General features: G+C 45.5%; 1 protein-coding gene across 5 annotated transcripts in view; it reads right to left on the bottom strand.

Annotated features, from left to right (window-relative positions):
- The window catches only part of SH3KBP1 (SH3 domain containing kinase binding protein 1), a 158013-nt gene that overhangs the window by 38973 nt on the left and 102940 nt on the right, over positions 1-16100 (bottom strand). For all 5 annotated transcript variants that reach the window (XM_038757000.1, XM_038757002.1, XM_038757001.1 and 2 more), the window contains 3 exons: positions 15239-15314; positions 10594-10688; positions 3638-3745 (listed from right to left, as the gene is read on the bottom strand). In XM_038757000.1, coding sequence (XP_038612928.1) covers positions 3638-3745; positions 10594-10688; positions 15239-15314 — 279 coding nt within the window. The remainder of the gene's footprint in view (positions 1-3637; positions 3746-10593; positions 10689-15238; positions 15315-16100) is intronic.

The following is a 16100-nucleotide window of genomic DNA, read 5'->3' as shown; positions in this document are numbered from 1 at the left end:
TACTGTGTGCAGAGCACTGTACTAAGCGCTTGGGAAGTCCAAGTTGGCAACATATAGAGACAGTCCCTACCCAACGGTGGGCTCACAGTCTAGAAGGGGGAGACAGACGACAAAACTCAACATATTAACAAAATAAATCAAATAAATATGTACAAATAAACTAGAGTAATAAATACGTACAAACATATATATATATACATATATACAGGTGCTACTTGGAGGGAAGCAGCGTGGCTCAGTGGAAAGAGCCCGGGCTTTGGAGTCAGAGGACATCGGTTCAAATCCCGGCTCCGCCACTTGTCAGCTGTGTGACTCTGGGCAAGTCACTTCACTTCACTGGGCCTCAGTTCCCTCCTCTGTAAAATGGGGATTAAGACTGTGAGCCCCCCCTCGTGGGACAACCTGATCACCTTGTAACCTCCTCAGCGCTTAGAACAGTGCTTTGCACATAGTAAGCGCTTAATAAATGCCATAAAAAAAATTCTGGGAAGCTGAAGGGCAACTTTAAGGCCTCTGGGCCCCTGAGAAGTTGGATGGGAGGAGTAGGGAGGGATTATTATTATTAAAAAAAACCCCCAAAAATCCCCTTCTAGACTGTGAGCCTGTTGTTGGGTAGGGACCGTCTCTATATGTTGCCTTCCCAAACTGAACTCCCTTTTTCCTCTCCTCCTCCACGGGCTCCACCAATTGTCGGCTGTGTGAGCTTGGGCAAGTCACTTAATTTCTCTGGGCCTCAGTTACCTTATCTGTAAAATGGGGATTAAGACTGTGAGTCCCCCGAGGGACAACCTGATCACCTTGTAACCTCCCCAGTGCTTAGAACAGTGCTTTGCGCATAGTAAGCACTTAATAAATGCCATTATTATTATTATTTAATGGGCACAGTCAACTAAAAACATTGTTTTGCTTTAATTTAGTTCTTCAAAATGAGGGGGATAAAAGTTAGTGTGGTGGGTTAGGAGGTTTTCTCATTATTTTCCAAGAACCTTGTTGAGTATTTGAAAAGATGAGTCAGCCCCAACAGGCTTAGTCCTGATCACTTCAGATAATTGTGTTTCCTGAAATGTCAGTTCTTATCTCCCTTGGGGAATCTCCTAAGCCATTCAGATTCTAGAAGGCAAAAGTTTACAGTTCCTTTTGGAAGGCTGACACACGGTTGGGATTTTAATTTCCCACATTTCTGGTTACCTCCATGGAGAATTAAGGAATGGACGTATCCTTTGAGCTAGAAAATCTTTTGGTGGAAACAGCACAGGACATTCTGAAATTTGACCCTCTAATAGCTTGGCACAGGGCAGAGACTTAATAAACACTACCAATCAACTGACTTCTGCTTCTTCATTTCTAACCAGGAACCCAGGTTTCTAGCTCATCTGGAAATGACTTCTAGATGCTTTTTAAAAAGTCCCAGGGCTTTTTCTCTGGTCCAGAAGGTTACCGTACTTTTCTGCAAGAGTTTCAGTTCTTCAAGAATTATAATAATAATAATAATAATGGCATTTATTAAGCGCTTACTATGTGCAAAGCACTGTTCTAAGCACTGGGGAGGTTACAAGGTGATCAGGTTTTCCCACGGGGGGCTCACAGTCTTAATCCCCATTTTACAGATGAGGGAACTGAGGCCCAGAGAAGTGAAGTGACTTGCCCCAAGTCACACAGCTGACAACTGGCAGAGCTGGGATACGAACCCGTGACCTCTGACTCCAAAGCCCGTGCTCTTTCCACTGAGCCATGCTGCTTCCCATCAGAGTGAACCCCTGGCTTTATTAAACTGCAGAACATTTCATCTCTTGCCTCTGGCCGGCCCCTTTTATTGTTAGTGCCGGAAGCAGGCTGTCACTGAATCTTGGCTTCCACCACTGACAAGTGGAATTACCCCATCTTTGCCAAAGATTATGTCCTTCTGAATCTCCCTATTACTCCTTCGTGATAAGTCAAAAAATTCCCTTTCTTTGTGCATGTCTTCGCACTTGCAGACATATCTGCATAGACATAGATTTACACAAATGCTCATACATGTACACACACACACACACACACCTGTCTGCGGGCCACAGAAGGTGGAATACGGGGGGAGGGGAGAGCTCAGAAAAAGTCAGCAGGTAAGGGAAGGAGGGAGTGTGGTGTGAAGCAGCATGGCCCAGTGGCTAGAGCATGAGCTCGGGAGTCAGAAGGTCCTGGGTTCTAATTCTGACTCTGTCACTTGTCTACTGGGTGACCTTGGTCATTTAGTAATAGTATCATTTGTTAAGCGCTTACTATGTGCCAGCCACTGAACTAAAATAAATACGACTGATTGACTGACTTCTCCAACAAGTTCTCGCCTTGGGCGCATTTCCAGCTGGATGCCCCAAGTCTAAAGCTGACCTCTCCTTCCCTATAAAACCGACTCCCACCTTCTCTTTAAAACTGTCTCCTCTTCCTAACTTTCCCAGGCCAGCACCCTCTCAGATTGCAAATGTCTTTTGTCTTCTCCTTTCTCTCCCACAGAGAACTCACCTTGAATGGGACCATTCTAGAACGCGTGCTAATGGAGCGCTTACTGTGTGCGAAGCACTGTAACTAAGCACTTGGAAGAAGACGAAACAACTGAACGAGTAGGCAAGCTCCCTGCCCATAAGGTGTTGTGTTGTACTCTTCCAAGTGCTTAGTACTTTCATTCAATCGTATTTATTGAGCGCTTACTATGTGCAGAACACTGCACTAAGCACTCGGGAGAGTACAATACAACAATAAGCCAACACATCCCTGCTCACAACGAGCTTCCAGTCTAGAGGGGGAAGCCGACATTAATATAAATAAATACATCACAGATATATACCTAAGTGCTGTGGGGCTGAGGTGGGGGCGTGAATAAAGGGAGCAAGTCAGGGTGACGCAGAAAGGAGAGGGAGAAAAGGAGAGGACGGTTTAATCGGAGAAGGCCTCTTGGAGGAGATGGGCCTTCAATAAGGTTTTGAAGGCGGGGAGAGTAACTTTCTGTCAGATATGAGGAAGTAGGGCGTTCCAGGCCACAGGCAGAACATGGGAAAAGTAGATGAAATACAGTGAGAAGTTAGTACAGTGCTCTGCACACTGTAAGTGCTCTTTAAATACGACTGAAAGGGAAGCTATAAAAAATGGGGGGCCAACTGGTTGCCCAACCTCCCCGGCAAGGAGGGGAGGTAGAGCTGCCCAAAGCAGTGGACCTTTCAGAGGAGAAGCAGCGTAGCTCAGTGGAAAGAGTGTGGGCTTGGGAGTCAGAGGTCATGGGTTCCCATCCCAGCTCTGCCACTTGTCTGCTGTGTGATCTTGGGCGAGCCGCTTAACTTCTCTGTGCATCAGTTACCTCATCTGTAAAATGGGGATTAAGATTGTGAGCCCCTTGTGGGACAACCTGATTACCTTCTATCTACCCCAGGGCTTAGAACAGTGCTTGGAGCATAGTAAGCGCTTAACAAATACCATTATTAGTATTATTATTACGGCTGTTGACAAGCAGATTGCCCACAGGCACAGTGGATCAGACATCACCAACACGGTCAGCAGGTATCTTCTGCCAGGAGAAGCAGGACGGGCTTTCCAAGGAAAGGATTTCCAGAATCTTCCCAACTCCAGCTCTCGGCGGGATGGGCCAACACGAAAAGTGGTTACTTACGTTCCCTTCCTTCTCAAAGTCCGAGGGCAGGAGCTTGACAAAGTTGTCCGGAAACACTCCTCGCCGGCCGTTCAGCTCCCCTTCCCACCAGCCTACATCGATGCAGTCCTACGATACACGGAGGGAGGGAGAGGGTCAGAGCCGGGAACCTCACCCGCGTCGGCCGATCTAAGAATAACAATAATTGTGGTTAAGCGTTTACTATGTGCCAAGCTAAGTGCTGGGGTGGATACAAGCAAATAGGGTTGGACACAGTCCCTGTCCCACGTGGGGCTCACGGTCTCAATCCACATTTTACAGATGTGGTAACTGAGGCACAGAGAAGTCAAGTGATTAGCCCAAGGTCACCCAGCAGACAAGCTGCAGAGCCGGGACCAGAACCTATGATCTTCTGACTCCGAGACCTGTGCTCTATCCACTACATCATACTCCATCTCTGACTCGCTCTACATAGAGCATCTCTGGAGTGGCTTCTTCCCCACAGCAGGATGTCAGGATTGTCAACTCCTCCGAATGATCTTCACGGAGACGATGAATAAAAATCCTCCGTGTGGCCCAGCGAATACAGCATGAGCCTGGAAATCTGAAGGACCTGGGTCCTAATCGTAGCTCTGCCACTTGTCTGTTGTGTGACCCTGGGCAAGTCACTTCTCTTCTCTGGGCCTCACTTACTTCAGCTGTAAAATGGGGAATAAGACTTTGGATGCAGTCAGTGTCTCACAATGGGGCTCAATCTGACCGGCTTGAATCTTAATACAGTGCCTGGTACACAGTAAGCGCTTAACAAATACCATTTTAAAAATAAAATTACCGACTTTCAAACTTTTTAAATGATAGATCGAAAGCTGCGGAATGGAGGTACTGAGGAGTTCCCGCGTGTTCCTAGGGGAGAAACTGACCCAAGTCACGGCAGACTCTGTTTGTAAAAATTGTTCTCGGCAATTGGCAACCCTGACCCAATCCAATCACGCCCCGGTCCTGTCAGCCTTCTTTCCCGGGGCTTGGGCTGGGGACCCACGTCATGAAGGCAGCGAGTGATGAAGGCCCAGGGGTTTCACGGATGCTTACAGAAGAATTTCCTCAGTGATGGAATACTTACCTGACACCATTTCCAAGAAAAGAATACGACCTCTTAGACATCAAGGCAGAAGAAGCCAACTGGGCCAAGTGGTCACCAATTAAAGCAGATGGGGTCAGGAAATGACAAGGCAGGCCAAACCAACTTTTCCACTTGAGAGCTTCCATTCTACAGCGTGACGTGGCCAGAATGTGTTTGCCAGAACGAATTATCGGGCCCCTTTGCATTGGTTCGGGTCAGCAAACGGTCCGAAAACCATGGGACCTAATCCAGTCTGTAGGCCCCTGACCCTGAAAGACCCCATGGAGTCCAGTCTCATGGCCAAGGCCGAGCGGGACTGTCCATGGGCATGCTGGACTAGCACTGCCAAGAGCACGCAAAGGATGGGTGGGTACGCACGACTCTTTCACACGCCCAAGCCGAAGCCCACAGCTCGTCCTACTGGACTAAAGCCAAACCTGTGGGCAATGTCAGAATCCAATCCCCACTCACTCAACGGTATTCACTGACCGCTTACTCTGGCCTAGTATGAGAAACAGCACTACCTTAGTGGATAGAGCACAGGCCTGGAAGCCAGAAGGATCCGGGTTCTAATCCTGACTCTGCCACTTGTCCGCTGTGTGGCTTTGGGCAAGTCGCTTCACTTCTCCGGGCCTCGGTTACCTTTGTCTGTAAAATGGCGATGAAGACTGTGAGCCCCATGTCAGACAGGGACGGTGTCCAACCTGATTAGCTTGTATCTACCCCAGTGCTTAGAGCAGTGCTTGATGCATAGTAAATGCTTAACAAATAACCACTATTATTATTACTATTGAATGTGAAGTACTGTACTACATAATAATAATGATGGCATTTGTTAAGCGCTTACCATGTGCACTTTTCTAAGTGCTGGGGAGGTTACAAGGTGATCAGGTTGTCCCATGGGGGGCTCACAGTTTCAATCCCCATCGTACAGCTGAGGCAACATACTTGGGAGAGTCCAAAACAACAGATTTGGTATACACATTCCCTGCCCATAACGAGCTTATTGTCTAGAGGAAGTCAATGATCCAGTCAGCAGGGGCCACCCCGGCTGACTGAAAACACCACGATCCAGGGTTGGAAAGGCTAGGAAATCTCCCTAGGAAAGTGGCCACAAAAATATGGCTTTACTGTGGTGTTTGCTGTGACCCACTGTGGTGCAAACACGTACACTAAGACTAATCAAATGAATCCTTCTGCAATCTTCAAATTCCCTACTCAAGAACATAAGGACCACTGTGAGAACATAATCAAATCCTTCTAACAAATGTAAATGTCCCAGTTACAATTAAACTGTGGGGAGAGAACATACTCAGCACCTTTTTTTCATTTTTAAGCATAAATTTGTACTCTGCTTTTTAAAATGAAAGAATTCCACTGTTTTGGCAGGTTTTAAAGTAGGACAGAGAAAGGCTAAACACGGGACAAAATGTGAGAATGAAATGACTAACAGTTCTGGGAAGTGCAGGAAAATTCTGGGATCCCACTGGAGAAGCAACTGTCCGGGTGACTTTGGACAGCAGCGAACCCCAAACTTGCAGGTGACAAGGGACTGAAGGAAGAAGAGGGATCAAAAGGGCAGGATATCTAAATGGAGTTGGCAGACCAAACTAATCAGATGCATTTTCCCAGTCATGCCGGGCACTGGAGGGCCCCTAGAAATGCCCATTTTGATGCTGAATCAAAAAGCGAAAAGAACAATGAAGCCACCCTTTACCCAACCAGGCAATGGTCTAAGATATGCAAGGACAGCAGGAACATGAAAACCATCACAATTGCCATGCTTGATTTTCGGCCAGAAAATCGAAATGTGTTGCCAGAAGCACACAGACACAAAAATCACCCGGGTTCTTTCAATGAAGACAATATCTGATGGGCCCAAATCTTTGGAAAGAAGAAAATGAGGAGGGCAGAGTCCCCAGGGGTGAAAAATCTAGCTGATACAACTTCTCCCCCTTTTAGACTGTGAGCCCACTGTTGGGTAGGGACTGTCTCTATATGTTGGCAATTTGTACTTCCCAAGCGCTTAGTACAGTGCTCTGCACATAGTAAGCACTCAATAAATACAATTGATGATGATGATGATGGAAGGGATAGAATGCCCAGAGGACCAGTGCCAAATCGACAACCAACTGATAATCAATCAACGGTATTTACTGAATGCTTACTGTGTGCAGAGCACTGTACTAAGTGCTTGGGAGAGTACAATGTAATAGAGTTGGAAGACATGGTCCCTGCCCACAACGAACTTAAAGTCTACAGGGGGTGACAGACGTTAATAGTTCAGTGCAAGCAATGAGTACCTTCCCAAGTGCTTAGTACAGTGCTCTGCCCACAGTTAAGCACTTAATAAATACGGCTGAATGAAAATGCTCTGCACAAAGTGCTCAATGATTACGACTGAATAAATGAACAAATACATAACTTATGATACACATAAATTTAAATTCACTTCACACAATTCCCTTGATTACTTTTAACATTCACTGCACAATGGTTGCTACTGTTAATTTCTTCAGATTGGCACCTTCCATCCACTCCCAGATTGTGAGCCTGGTGTGGGTCCGGTTCATTCAACTATATCTGAGTGCTTACTGTGTGCAAAGCACTGTACTAAGCGCTCAGGAGAGTACAATATAACAATAAACAGACACACTCCCACGGCGGCTTACAGTCTAGAGGGGGGAGATAGGCTTTAATATGAATAAGTAAATATATTACAAGTGTTTGATCTGCTACATCTGCATCTACCGCAGAGCTCAGCGTTCTGCTTGGCACATGGTAAGCGCTGAATAAATGTCCAAACTAAAAGAATAGGAGGTCTGCAAGATTTGGAGTAATGAGAGCAAAGTCCATTTTACTCCTGTAGTGAGGTAATTACAATTTCCTTTCTAGGCCAAATTCCCGGGGTTATGCCATAAGCTCCAGGATAATTAACGGCTCTGTGGACCCTCGGGTGGTTGAAGGGACAATATGTTGAGGTTTTTCTCTTTGGTGTTCTTGGGCTAACTATTCCTTTTCCAAGCGAAATTCCTTCCGCGCGGTTGCCGCAGAAATCTGGTGGCACAGGTTTGGAGGGAACCTCAAATTTCAATTAATTATTATGGGAAGGTTGCCACCTCGCCTGGGGATGATTTACACCTGGAACTTTAACGGTCTGTGGTCAGCTTGGCACGAGGAATCACAAGCTATTCGAATAGTAGCAGCGTGGCGTAATGGATAGAGCACGGGCCTGGGACTTGGAAGGTCATGGGTTCTAATCTCGGCTCCACCACTTGTCTGCTGCGTGACCTTGGGCAAGTGGGACCGGGACTGTGTCCAACCAGATGATCTTTACCTCAGTGCTTAGCACAGAGTAAGTGCTGACAAATACCATAATTATTATTAATGTCTGCTTAGCACTGGCACAGCTACTGACACAGGAAAATGAGCCTTGCACAGATGAGTCTCTGGGTCTTGGCTTTTTTATTCCAATACCTTCTCATCGCAGACTTGGGATAGTGGGAAGGGGGGAGGCAAGAACGCAGAAGGCGGAGAACTATTTCGGAGCAACTTAAAATAAAAAGCGGTTCGTAGGTTTGCATCGCAAAAGGGGAAAACATCTTCAAACCAAATCCGTTTCGCTGAAATGAAGCATGCAGTCTATTTTAGTCACTGCTGCTAACCCTAGTTTCTAGGATACACACAAATATTTTACAGCCTTTTCACATGATTTCAGGCACCGGAGCAAGTTTTTATGCATTAATTGAAGTAGTCTGGCTCATTTTCTTGAAAGCGACTGCAATTGACAATTTGGGATTAACAATGAAAGCCATTGTCAATCCTGTGGCTGCTCTAAAATTCAGTGCCATCAGGAATGTCTCGGTGTCGAAGGAACAAAAATATTATTCAGAATTTGTGATACGCAACAGCAATTCCAATCTTCCATTCCCTCTTACACAGTGATAGAGAAATAAGCAGATCGAGTACTGCCTGACGTTTACATGACCTGCATTCAATATAGTTTACAAAAACAGAAACGTGTAGTGATTTAAATCCACGGCACTCTTTCACCCACAGTAATACTGTACTTTTATCAATTAATATTAATTCATAATAATAATGGTACTCATTAAGAGCTTACAATGTGCCAAGCACTGTTCTAAGAGCTGGGGTAGATACAAGCTAATGGGTTGGAGACAGTCCCTGTCTCACATGGTGCTCACGCTCTCAATCCCCACTTGACAGATGAGACAACTGAGGCACGATATGGTGCCATGTTGCACGGTAGGAGCTACTGAAGGTCGTAAAATGCCTAGTCCAGCTACAGACTCAGAAGCCTGAATGTTCAGAAGTCACTCCAGAACAGAGAAGCAGCGTGGCTCCGTGGAAAGAGCCCGGGCTTTGGAGTCGGAGGTCACGGGTTCAAATCCCGGCTCCGCCACTTGTCAGCTGAGTGACTTTGAGCAACTCACTTCACTTCTCTGGGCCTCAGTTCCCTCATCTGTAAAATGGGAATGAAGACTGTGAGCCCCACGTGGGGCAACCTGATCACCTTGTAACCTCCCCAGTGCTTAGAACAGTGCTTTGCACCTAGTAAGCGTTTAATAAATGCCATTATTATTATTATTATTACTCCAACTTCTCGCCACCTCTCACTTGGCCAACTTTTCTTGGGCCCAACATGCCACTTGTTCGGGCAAAAAAAAGGCCCTCAAGTTGTTTTGGAGAGAGTCGAGTCTTTCTGCTTAATGAGTTGGAGAGAACGGAAGGAGAATTTCCACTTGTGAATAGGAGAGGCACACTCCACTCCTTTTAGTTGGAGTGAGTCCGCGATCGGGACGGAGGTGAGTCCGAGGTAGCTCAAGAGCCCACGTATGCAGTAAGCCTTCTCCTAGCTGTTCACACAGGGACAAACCCTTGGCCAAAACTGATGCCACACCAATGGGAATCCATTAGAGTCACAAATGGCCCATTGTTTCGGGCAATCTGAGTCGGCCAGGGGGGAAAAAAAGGAAAAAAACAGAACAAAAAGGAATCCTTGGATTTTACTTCCAAAAAAAAAAACAACTGGCTGTTTCCACAGCTAAAATTTCCTGAATCCATTATTTTGAATGTTTCGGCAAAGGCGAATAATCATCTTCCCCGGGGATTTTTACTGTAAATTGTATACAACAAAGCATGGAAGCACAGAGGCAGCGCGGTCTATTGGAAACAGCAGGGGCCTGGGGGTCAGAGGACTTGGCTTCTAATCCCAGCTCCGCCGCTTGCTTGCTGTGTGACATTGGGTAAGTCACTTCACGTCTCTGTGCCTCAGTTTTTCTGTTTTCTCTCCTACTTAGACCTGTATATATGTATATATGTTTGTACATATTTATTACTCTATTTATTTATTTTGCTTGTACATATCTATTCTATTTATTTTATTTTGTTAGTATGTTTGGTTTTGTTCTCTGTCTCCCCCTTTTAGACTGTGAGCCCACTGTTGGGTAGGGACTGTCTCTATATGTTGCCGACTTGTACTTCCCAAGCGCTTAGTACAGTGCTCTGCACATAGTAAGTGCTCAATAAATACGACTGATGATGATGATGATGATGTGAGCCCACTGTTGGGTAGGGACTGTCTCTATATGTTGCCAACTTGTACTTCCCAAGCGCTTAGTACAGTGCTCTGCACACAGTAAGCGCTCAATAAATACGATTGATTGATTGATTGATTGTGAGCCACAGGTGGGACAGGGACTGTGTCCAACCTAATTAACTTGTATCTATCCCAGCGATTAGAGCAGTGTTTGACATGTAGCAAGTGCATAACATATAGCATACATTAAAAAAAAAAGTGAACACCAGGTCAGCAAGAATGATTTCTTCCACTCACCTTATTAACAAGGGTCACAATGTCACCTTCTTTGATTGTCAATTCATCTTCGTTCTGTGCTTCGTATGGAAAGATTACTTTGCAATAATCCTTGGCTGCAAGAAAACAAAGTCGCAATTTTATAATACCCAGTCACACGACCACCTCGCGGCAACCGTCTCACACGAACGATGAAAAATACTTGAATGGCTGCAAGCCAAGGGGATGTGCTACTTAGTTGCTAAAATGCTATCTACTAGGGTAGCAGTGTGGCCTAGTGGAAAGAGCACAGGCTTGGGAGTCAGAGGACCTGGGTTCTAATCCCACCTCCGCCATTTGTCTGCTGCGTGTGACCTTGGGCAAGTCATTTCTCTGCTCTGGGCCTCAGAGTGGATTAATTATTATTAATATAATTAATATAATTGTTTGTTATTAATCCACTGCTCCCAGTACAAAAACGTAAAGTGCCTCATCTGTAAAATGGTGATCAAAACTGTGAGTCCCGTGTGTGACAGGGACTGTATCCGACTTGATTAGCTTGTTCCTACCCCAGTGCTTAGTACAGTGCCTGGCACTTAGTAAGCACTTAATATAATACCATTAAAAAAAAGATTGCTGTGAGTTGTTGGTATGGGTGTCATGAATGACCTCACAGGGGACACACAGTCTTCTTCCCGCTCCTCCACGCCCTGTGACAGACAAGGAGTCAAGTATGGGAAGTGATTAATAAATACCATAATTGACAGACTAGCAGGCTGGCCAAAAAAATGCCATTAGTGTCAGTCCAGGATATTGAATCCAAGATAATCGAACAAACACGTCCCCTCTCACTCTGAAAGTACCCTACCTTTGGTGAGCACATACTGAAAAGTGGATTCCCAATCAAACGTTCTTGGTTGGATTTATTTCCAATCTGCTAATTTAAGGGGCTGTGACACACATTATATCCAATTTTATATTCCCGAGACTGGTGAGAGCTCCAGAGTGGAGTATGCCCTTCACAATTTGGGTTCACAGGTGATATTTACCTACAGAGGGAGAAAACACTAAAGAGATATTGTGTATGTGGAATTTGAACGCATTCGCCCAACTCCACCTTTTCTGAGCAGGGTTTTTTTTTAATGGCATTTATTAATTGGTTACTATGTGTTAAACACTGTTCTAAATGCTGGGGAAGGGACAAGTTAATTAGGCCAGACCCAGTCCCTGTCCCACATGGGGCTCACAGTTTAAGCAGGAGGGAGAACTGGCATCCTCATTTTACAGTTGAGGAAATGAAGGCCTAGAGAAGTGAAGTGACTCGCCCAAGGTCACAGAGCTGGTAAATAATTGTATTAATAATAATAATAGCATTTATTAAGCACGTACTATGTGCAAAGCACTGTTCTAAGCGCTGGGGAGGTTACAAGGTGATCAGGTTGTCCCACGGGGGGCTCACAGTCTTAATCCCCATTTTACAGATGAGGTAACAGGCACAGAGAAGTTCATTCATTCATTCATTCAATGTATTTACTGAGCGCTTACTGTGTGCAGAGCACTGTACTAAGCGCTTGGGAAATACAAGACGGCAACATATAGAGATGGTCCCTACCCAACAACGGGCTCACAGTCTAGAAGGGGGAGAAAGACAACAAAACATGTAGACAGGTGTCAAACTTAAGTGACTTGCCCAAAGTCACACAGCTGACAATTGGCAGAGTCGGCATTTGAACCCATGACCTCTGACTCCAAAGCCCGTGCTCCTTCCACTGAGCCTTGCTGCTTCTCATGATTGGCAGAGCCAGGATTAGAACCTGGGTCCATCTGATTTCCAAGCCCACGGTCTCTCCACTAGGCCATACTGCTTCTCGGGCTGTAAGCAGGGCAGGGCTTGAGTTTGTTCCTAGTTGCAACGTGTTGTCCGCACGAATTTGGAGAAGGAGGGGTCACTATGGTCCTTCACGGGTCTCGAAAGCTTGGCGCGGCATCCTTCTCAACCCTGACTCAATTTAGGGCCTCGCTGGGTCTACAGGATGGCAGAGCCCTGCCGAAGCTCTGACCTGGTGATAATAGCTTTTACACCTGGGCATTCCCGTAACTCAAATGGTCATATTTATTGAGTGCTTTACTGTGCGCAGAGCACAGTACTAACCACTTTTGATATAACAGAGTCGCTAGACACTTTCCCTGCCCGTGACGAACTTCTAGTCTCGAAGGGGAGACAGGCATATTCATATAAGAAGATAATTGTTAGTATGTTTGGTTTTGTTCTCTGTCTCCCCCTTTTATCATCACCATCATCCATCGTATTGATTGAGCGCTTACTATGTGCAGAGCACTGTACTAAGCGCTTGGGAAGTACAAACTGGCAACATATAGAGACAGTCCCTACCGAACAGTGGGCTCACAGTATAAAAGGGGGAGACAGAGAACAAAACCAAACATACTAACAAAATAAAATAGAATAGATATGTACAAGTAAAATAGAGTAATAAATATGTACAAACATATATACATATATACAGGTATATATGTGAACCCATTGTTGGGTAGGGACTGTCTCTATATGTTGCCAACTTGTACTTCCCAAGCGCTTAGTACAGCGCTCTGCACACAGTAAGCGCTCAATAAACACGATTGATTGATATTGATTGATAATTTGGCTGGACCCGCATCCCCAGAGTGACCTCTGCACTTGAGTTGCATCTTTTTGTCCCCCGAAAGCAAACACGGGCCTGATAAATGCCCCCCAAACGGGTGAATATCCGTACTTCCAGCCTGAACAGGAGTCGAGCATGAACAGGGGATAGAGGCGAGTGACTCCTGGGGTGAAGGGTCAGAGGTCACTGCTCCTACTTGATTAGGGACAGCCATAACAGGAAGGGCCCAGCTTAGTGAGAACGGGTGGGATGGGGTGGGCGATTCGTTTTCCTCCTAATTGAAATAGGCAGCTCCTGGATTTGAAGGGCTGTTACCAAGGTATTCTTCTCTTTTTCCACTTTATATCTGTCAGTGGGGGGTAGCCATTCCACCTCAGTAAGAGACCTGTCCTCATATCACAAAGAATGACACAAGCGCACTGAATTCAGTTTGATAGCCAGGGAACAGTACTCACAGCCACTTTTAAATCCGACCTAAATTGAAATACATGATGCATTCCTAATAATAATAATAATAACGATGGTATTTGTTAAATGCTTACTATGTGCCAAGCATTGTTTTAAGCACTGGGGTCGATACAAGGTAATCAGGTTGTCCCAGGTGGGGATCACAGTCTTCATCCCCATTTTACAAGATGAGGTAACTGAGGTACAGAGTAGTGAAGTGACTTGCCCAAAGTCACACAGCTGACAAGTGGCAGAGCCGGGATCAGAACCCATGATCTCCGACTCCCAAGCCCATGCTCTTTCCGCTAAGCCTCGCTGATGAAGTCTGAGGGTGTCACTGGTTTATAGGTTTTAATCTTGTGGATCAAGACCAACTGAATATTTCTAAACCACCCAGCTTCAAAGGCAAAATTCCCATTCATTTCCTGAACTACAGCACTAAGAAATATCTTTAGAAAAACGATAATTGAGCCTACAGGGGGCAACTCCATGGGGTTGAGGCTGTTCCCCCACCCCTCTCCATCCCTCCCCCACCAGTTTTCAAAGCTAGACTCCCAGACTTGCTCCTCTTGGGTCTCCCACAGGACTTGAGAGCCTCCAATCAGGGCTGAAAAGATAAAAAATGCTGACTTCCCAGCCTGTTGTTCTCTGAAGCCTACCCCCTTCTCAGCACTGTCCTGCTCCCCCCAAACAATAACAATAATAATAACAATAACAGTATTTGTAAAGCGCTTACTATGTGTCAAGCACTGTTCTAAGCGTTCGGTTAGATACAAGCTAATCAGGTTGGACACAGTACCTGTCCCACATCGGGGTCACACTCTTAATCCTCGTTTTACAGATGAGGTGAGAGAGGCACAGAGAAGTGAAATGACTTGTCCAAAGTCACACAGCAGACAAGCAGAAGAGCTGGGATTAGAACCAAAGTCCTTCTGACTCCTGGATCCATGCTCTACCCCCTAGACTACGCTGCTTCTCTGGGTATTGATATACCACTTGACATCCCTAGCTTGTCCCTCTTGGCCTAACTTTCCTTCTAGTAAGCCATTAAACGCCTCTTGTATTTTCTCTCTTTGATACAATATATCGCTTTGCAAGACAGCTTTGAGCAAAGACAAGAAAAGTAAGTCTTCAAAGAGAGAGGGGGCCGTAAAAGGACAAAGCTTGGAGGTTGGAGCAAAGCAGTATGGTTTTATATTTCATTTTTAAGAGGAAAAAGCTTGTTCAAGACTGTCAGCTCACTGTGGGCAGGAAAGGTGCCTGCTAACTCTGTTGTATTCTACTTCCCAAGCCCTTTATACAGGGGTCTGCCCACAGAAAGTGTTTAATAAATATCACTGATGGATTGAGAAAGCTACAAAAGACCCTAACCCCGTAAAACATTCACTTACGTCTCATAGCTAAATCCAGCCCACCTAGGATCCTTGCCCAAATGAACCCAACTGCGCTAATTCAAGTGCTCTATCCCCGACTCACTGAAGAACATCTCTTCATAGACTGAAGTTCGAAAAGATATTCAAAACAATTTTAACAGGGCTTGAATGATTTTAAGTGCAGAAGGAGAAACTGGTGAGACCTACTTTTTGTTCTGCTGTCCATTTCTATCTTGGCCGGCTCCTGAGTTGCTGTCGCTGGAGGTAACTTCTTGCCGACGGTCTAAAACACAGAAGTTCGGCTATTTAGCAAGCTCGATTCACTTCAGTTAACCATAGCATTAAGACCAGAACAGTACATTACCATCGGGGACTGTGAAAATAGCTTTTTTTAAAAAAAAGAACGGCAAAATCGTGACAAACGTGCTATTCCCAGGATATGATTCTATTGTCGTTATCACGGTGGAGTCCCTACTTTGAACCCTACTCATTCATTCATGCCAGGTTTGCATGAATTGATCTCTTTCTCCATCACGGTTGCTTTCTAATGCCATTCATGCTGTATGCCCCGCTTTAGGAGAACTGGAGAAAGAAATGGGCTTAAGAAGAATAGGGAGAAAGAGATGCAGCCCTGAATGCCTTCCCTTGATTTCAAACCCCTGCTCTACTCTCCGATGCCACTTGGATTTTCTATAGGAGAAGGAACCGGTGGAGTTCATTAGGAATGCATCTTCTTTTCAGCTGAAGGTAGATTAATCATGAAACATTTATGGGGCCTCATCAGGGAGAAACTGGAATAGGCTGGTTCCTGCTGGGGAGAATAGTTCCTTGGCATATATATACCATCACCGATGCTTACATTTACCCCACAGAGCACAAACGCACGATAGAAGATACAATATTCTCTGAATTACAACTCAACTTTTCCGCGTGTGAGTAGAGAAGCAGTGTGGCTGAGCGGAAAAAGCATGGTCCTAGGAGTCAGAGGACCTGGGTTCCGATCCCGGCTCCGCCACTTCATTCATTCATTCAATCCTATTTATTGAGCACTTACTGTATGCACAGCACT

The sequence above is a fragment of the Tachyglossus aculeatus genome, chromosome 15, assembly GCF_015852505.1.
Source record: "Tachyglossus aculeatus isolate mTacAcu1 chromosome 15, mTacAcu1.pri, whole genome shotgun sequence".
Lineage (NCBI taxonomy): Eukaryota > Metazoa > Chordata > Mammalia > Monotremata > Tachyglossidae > Tachyglossus > Tachyglossus aculeatus.
This window is presented reverse-complemented; position numbering and strand designations above follow the sequence as displayed.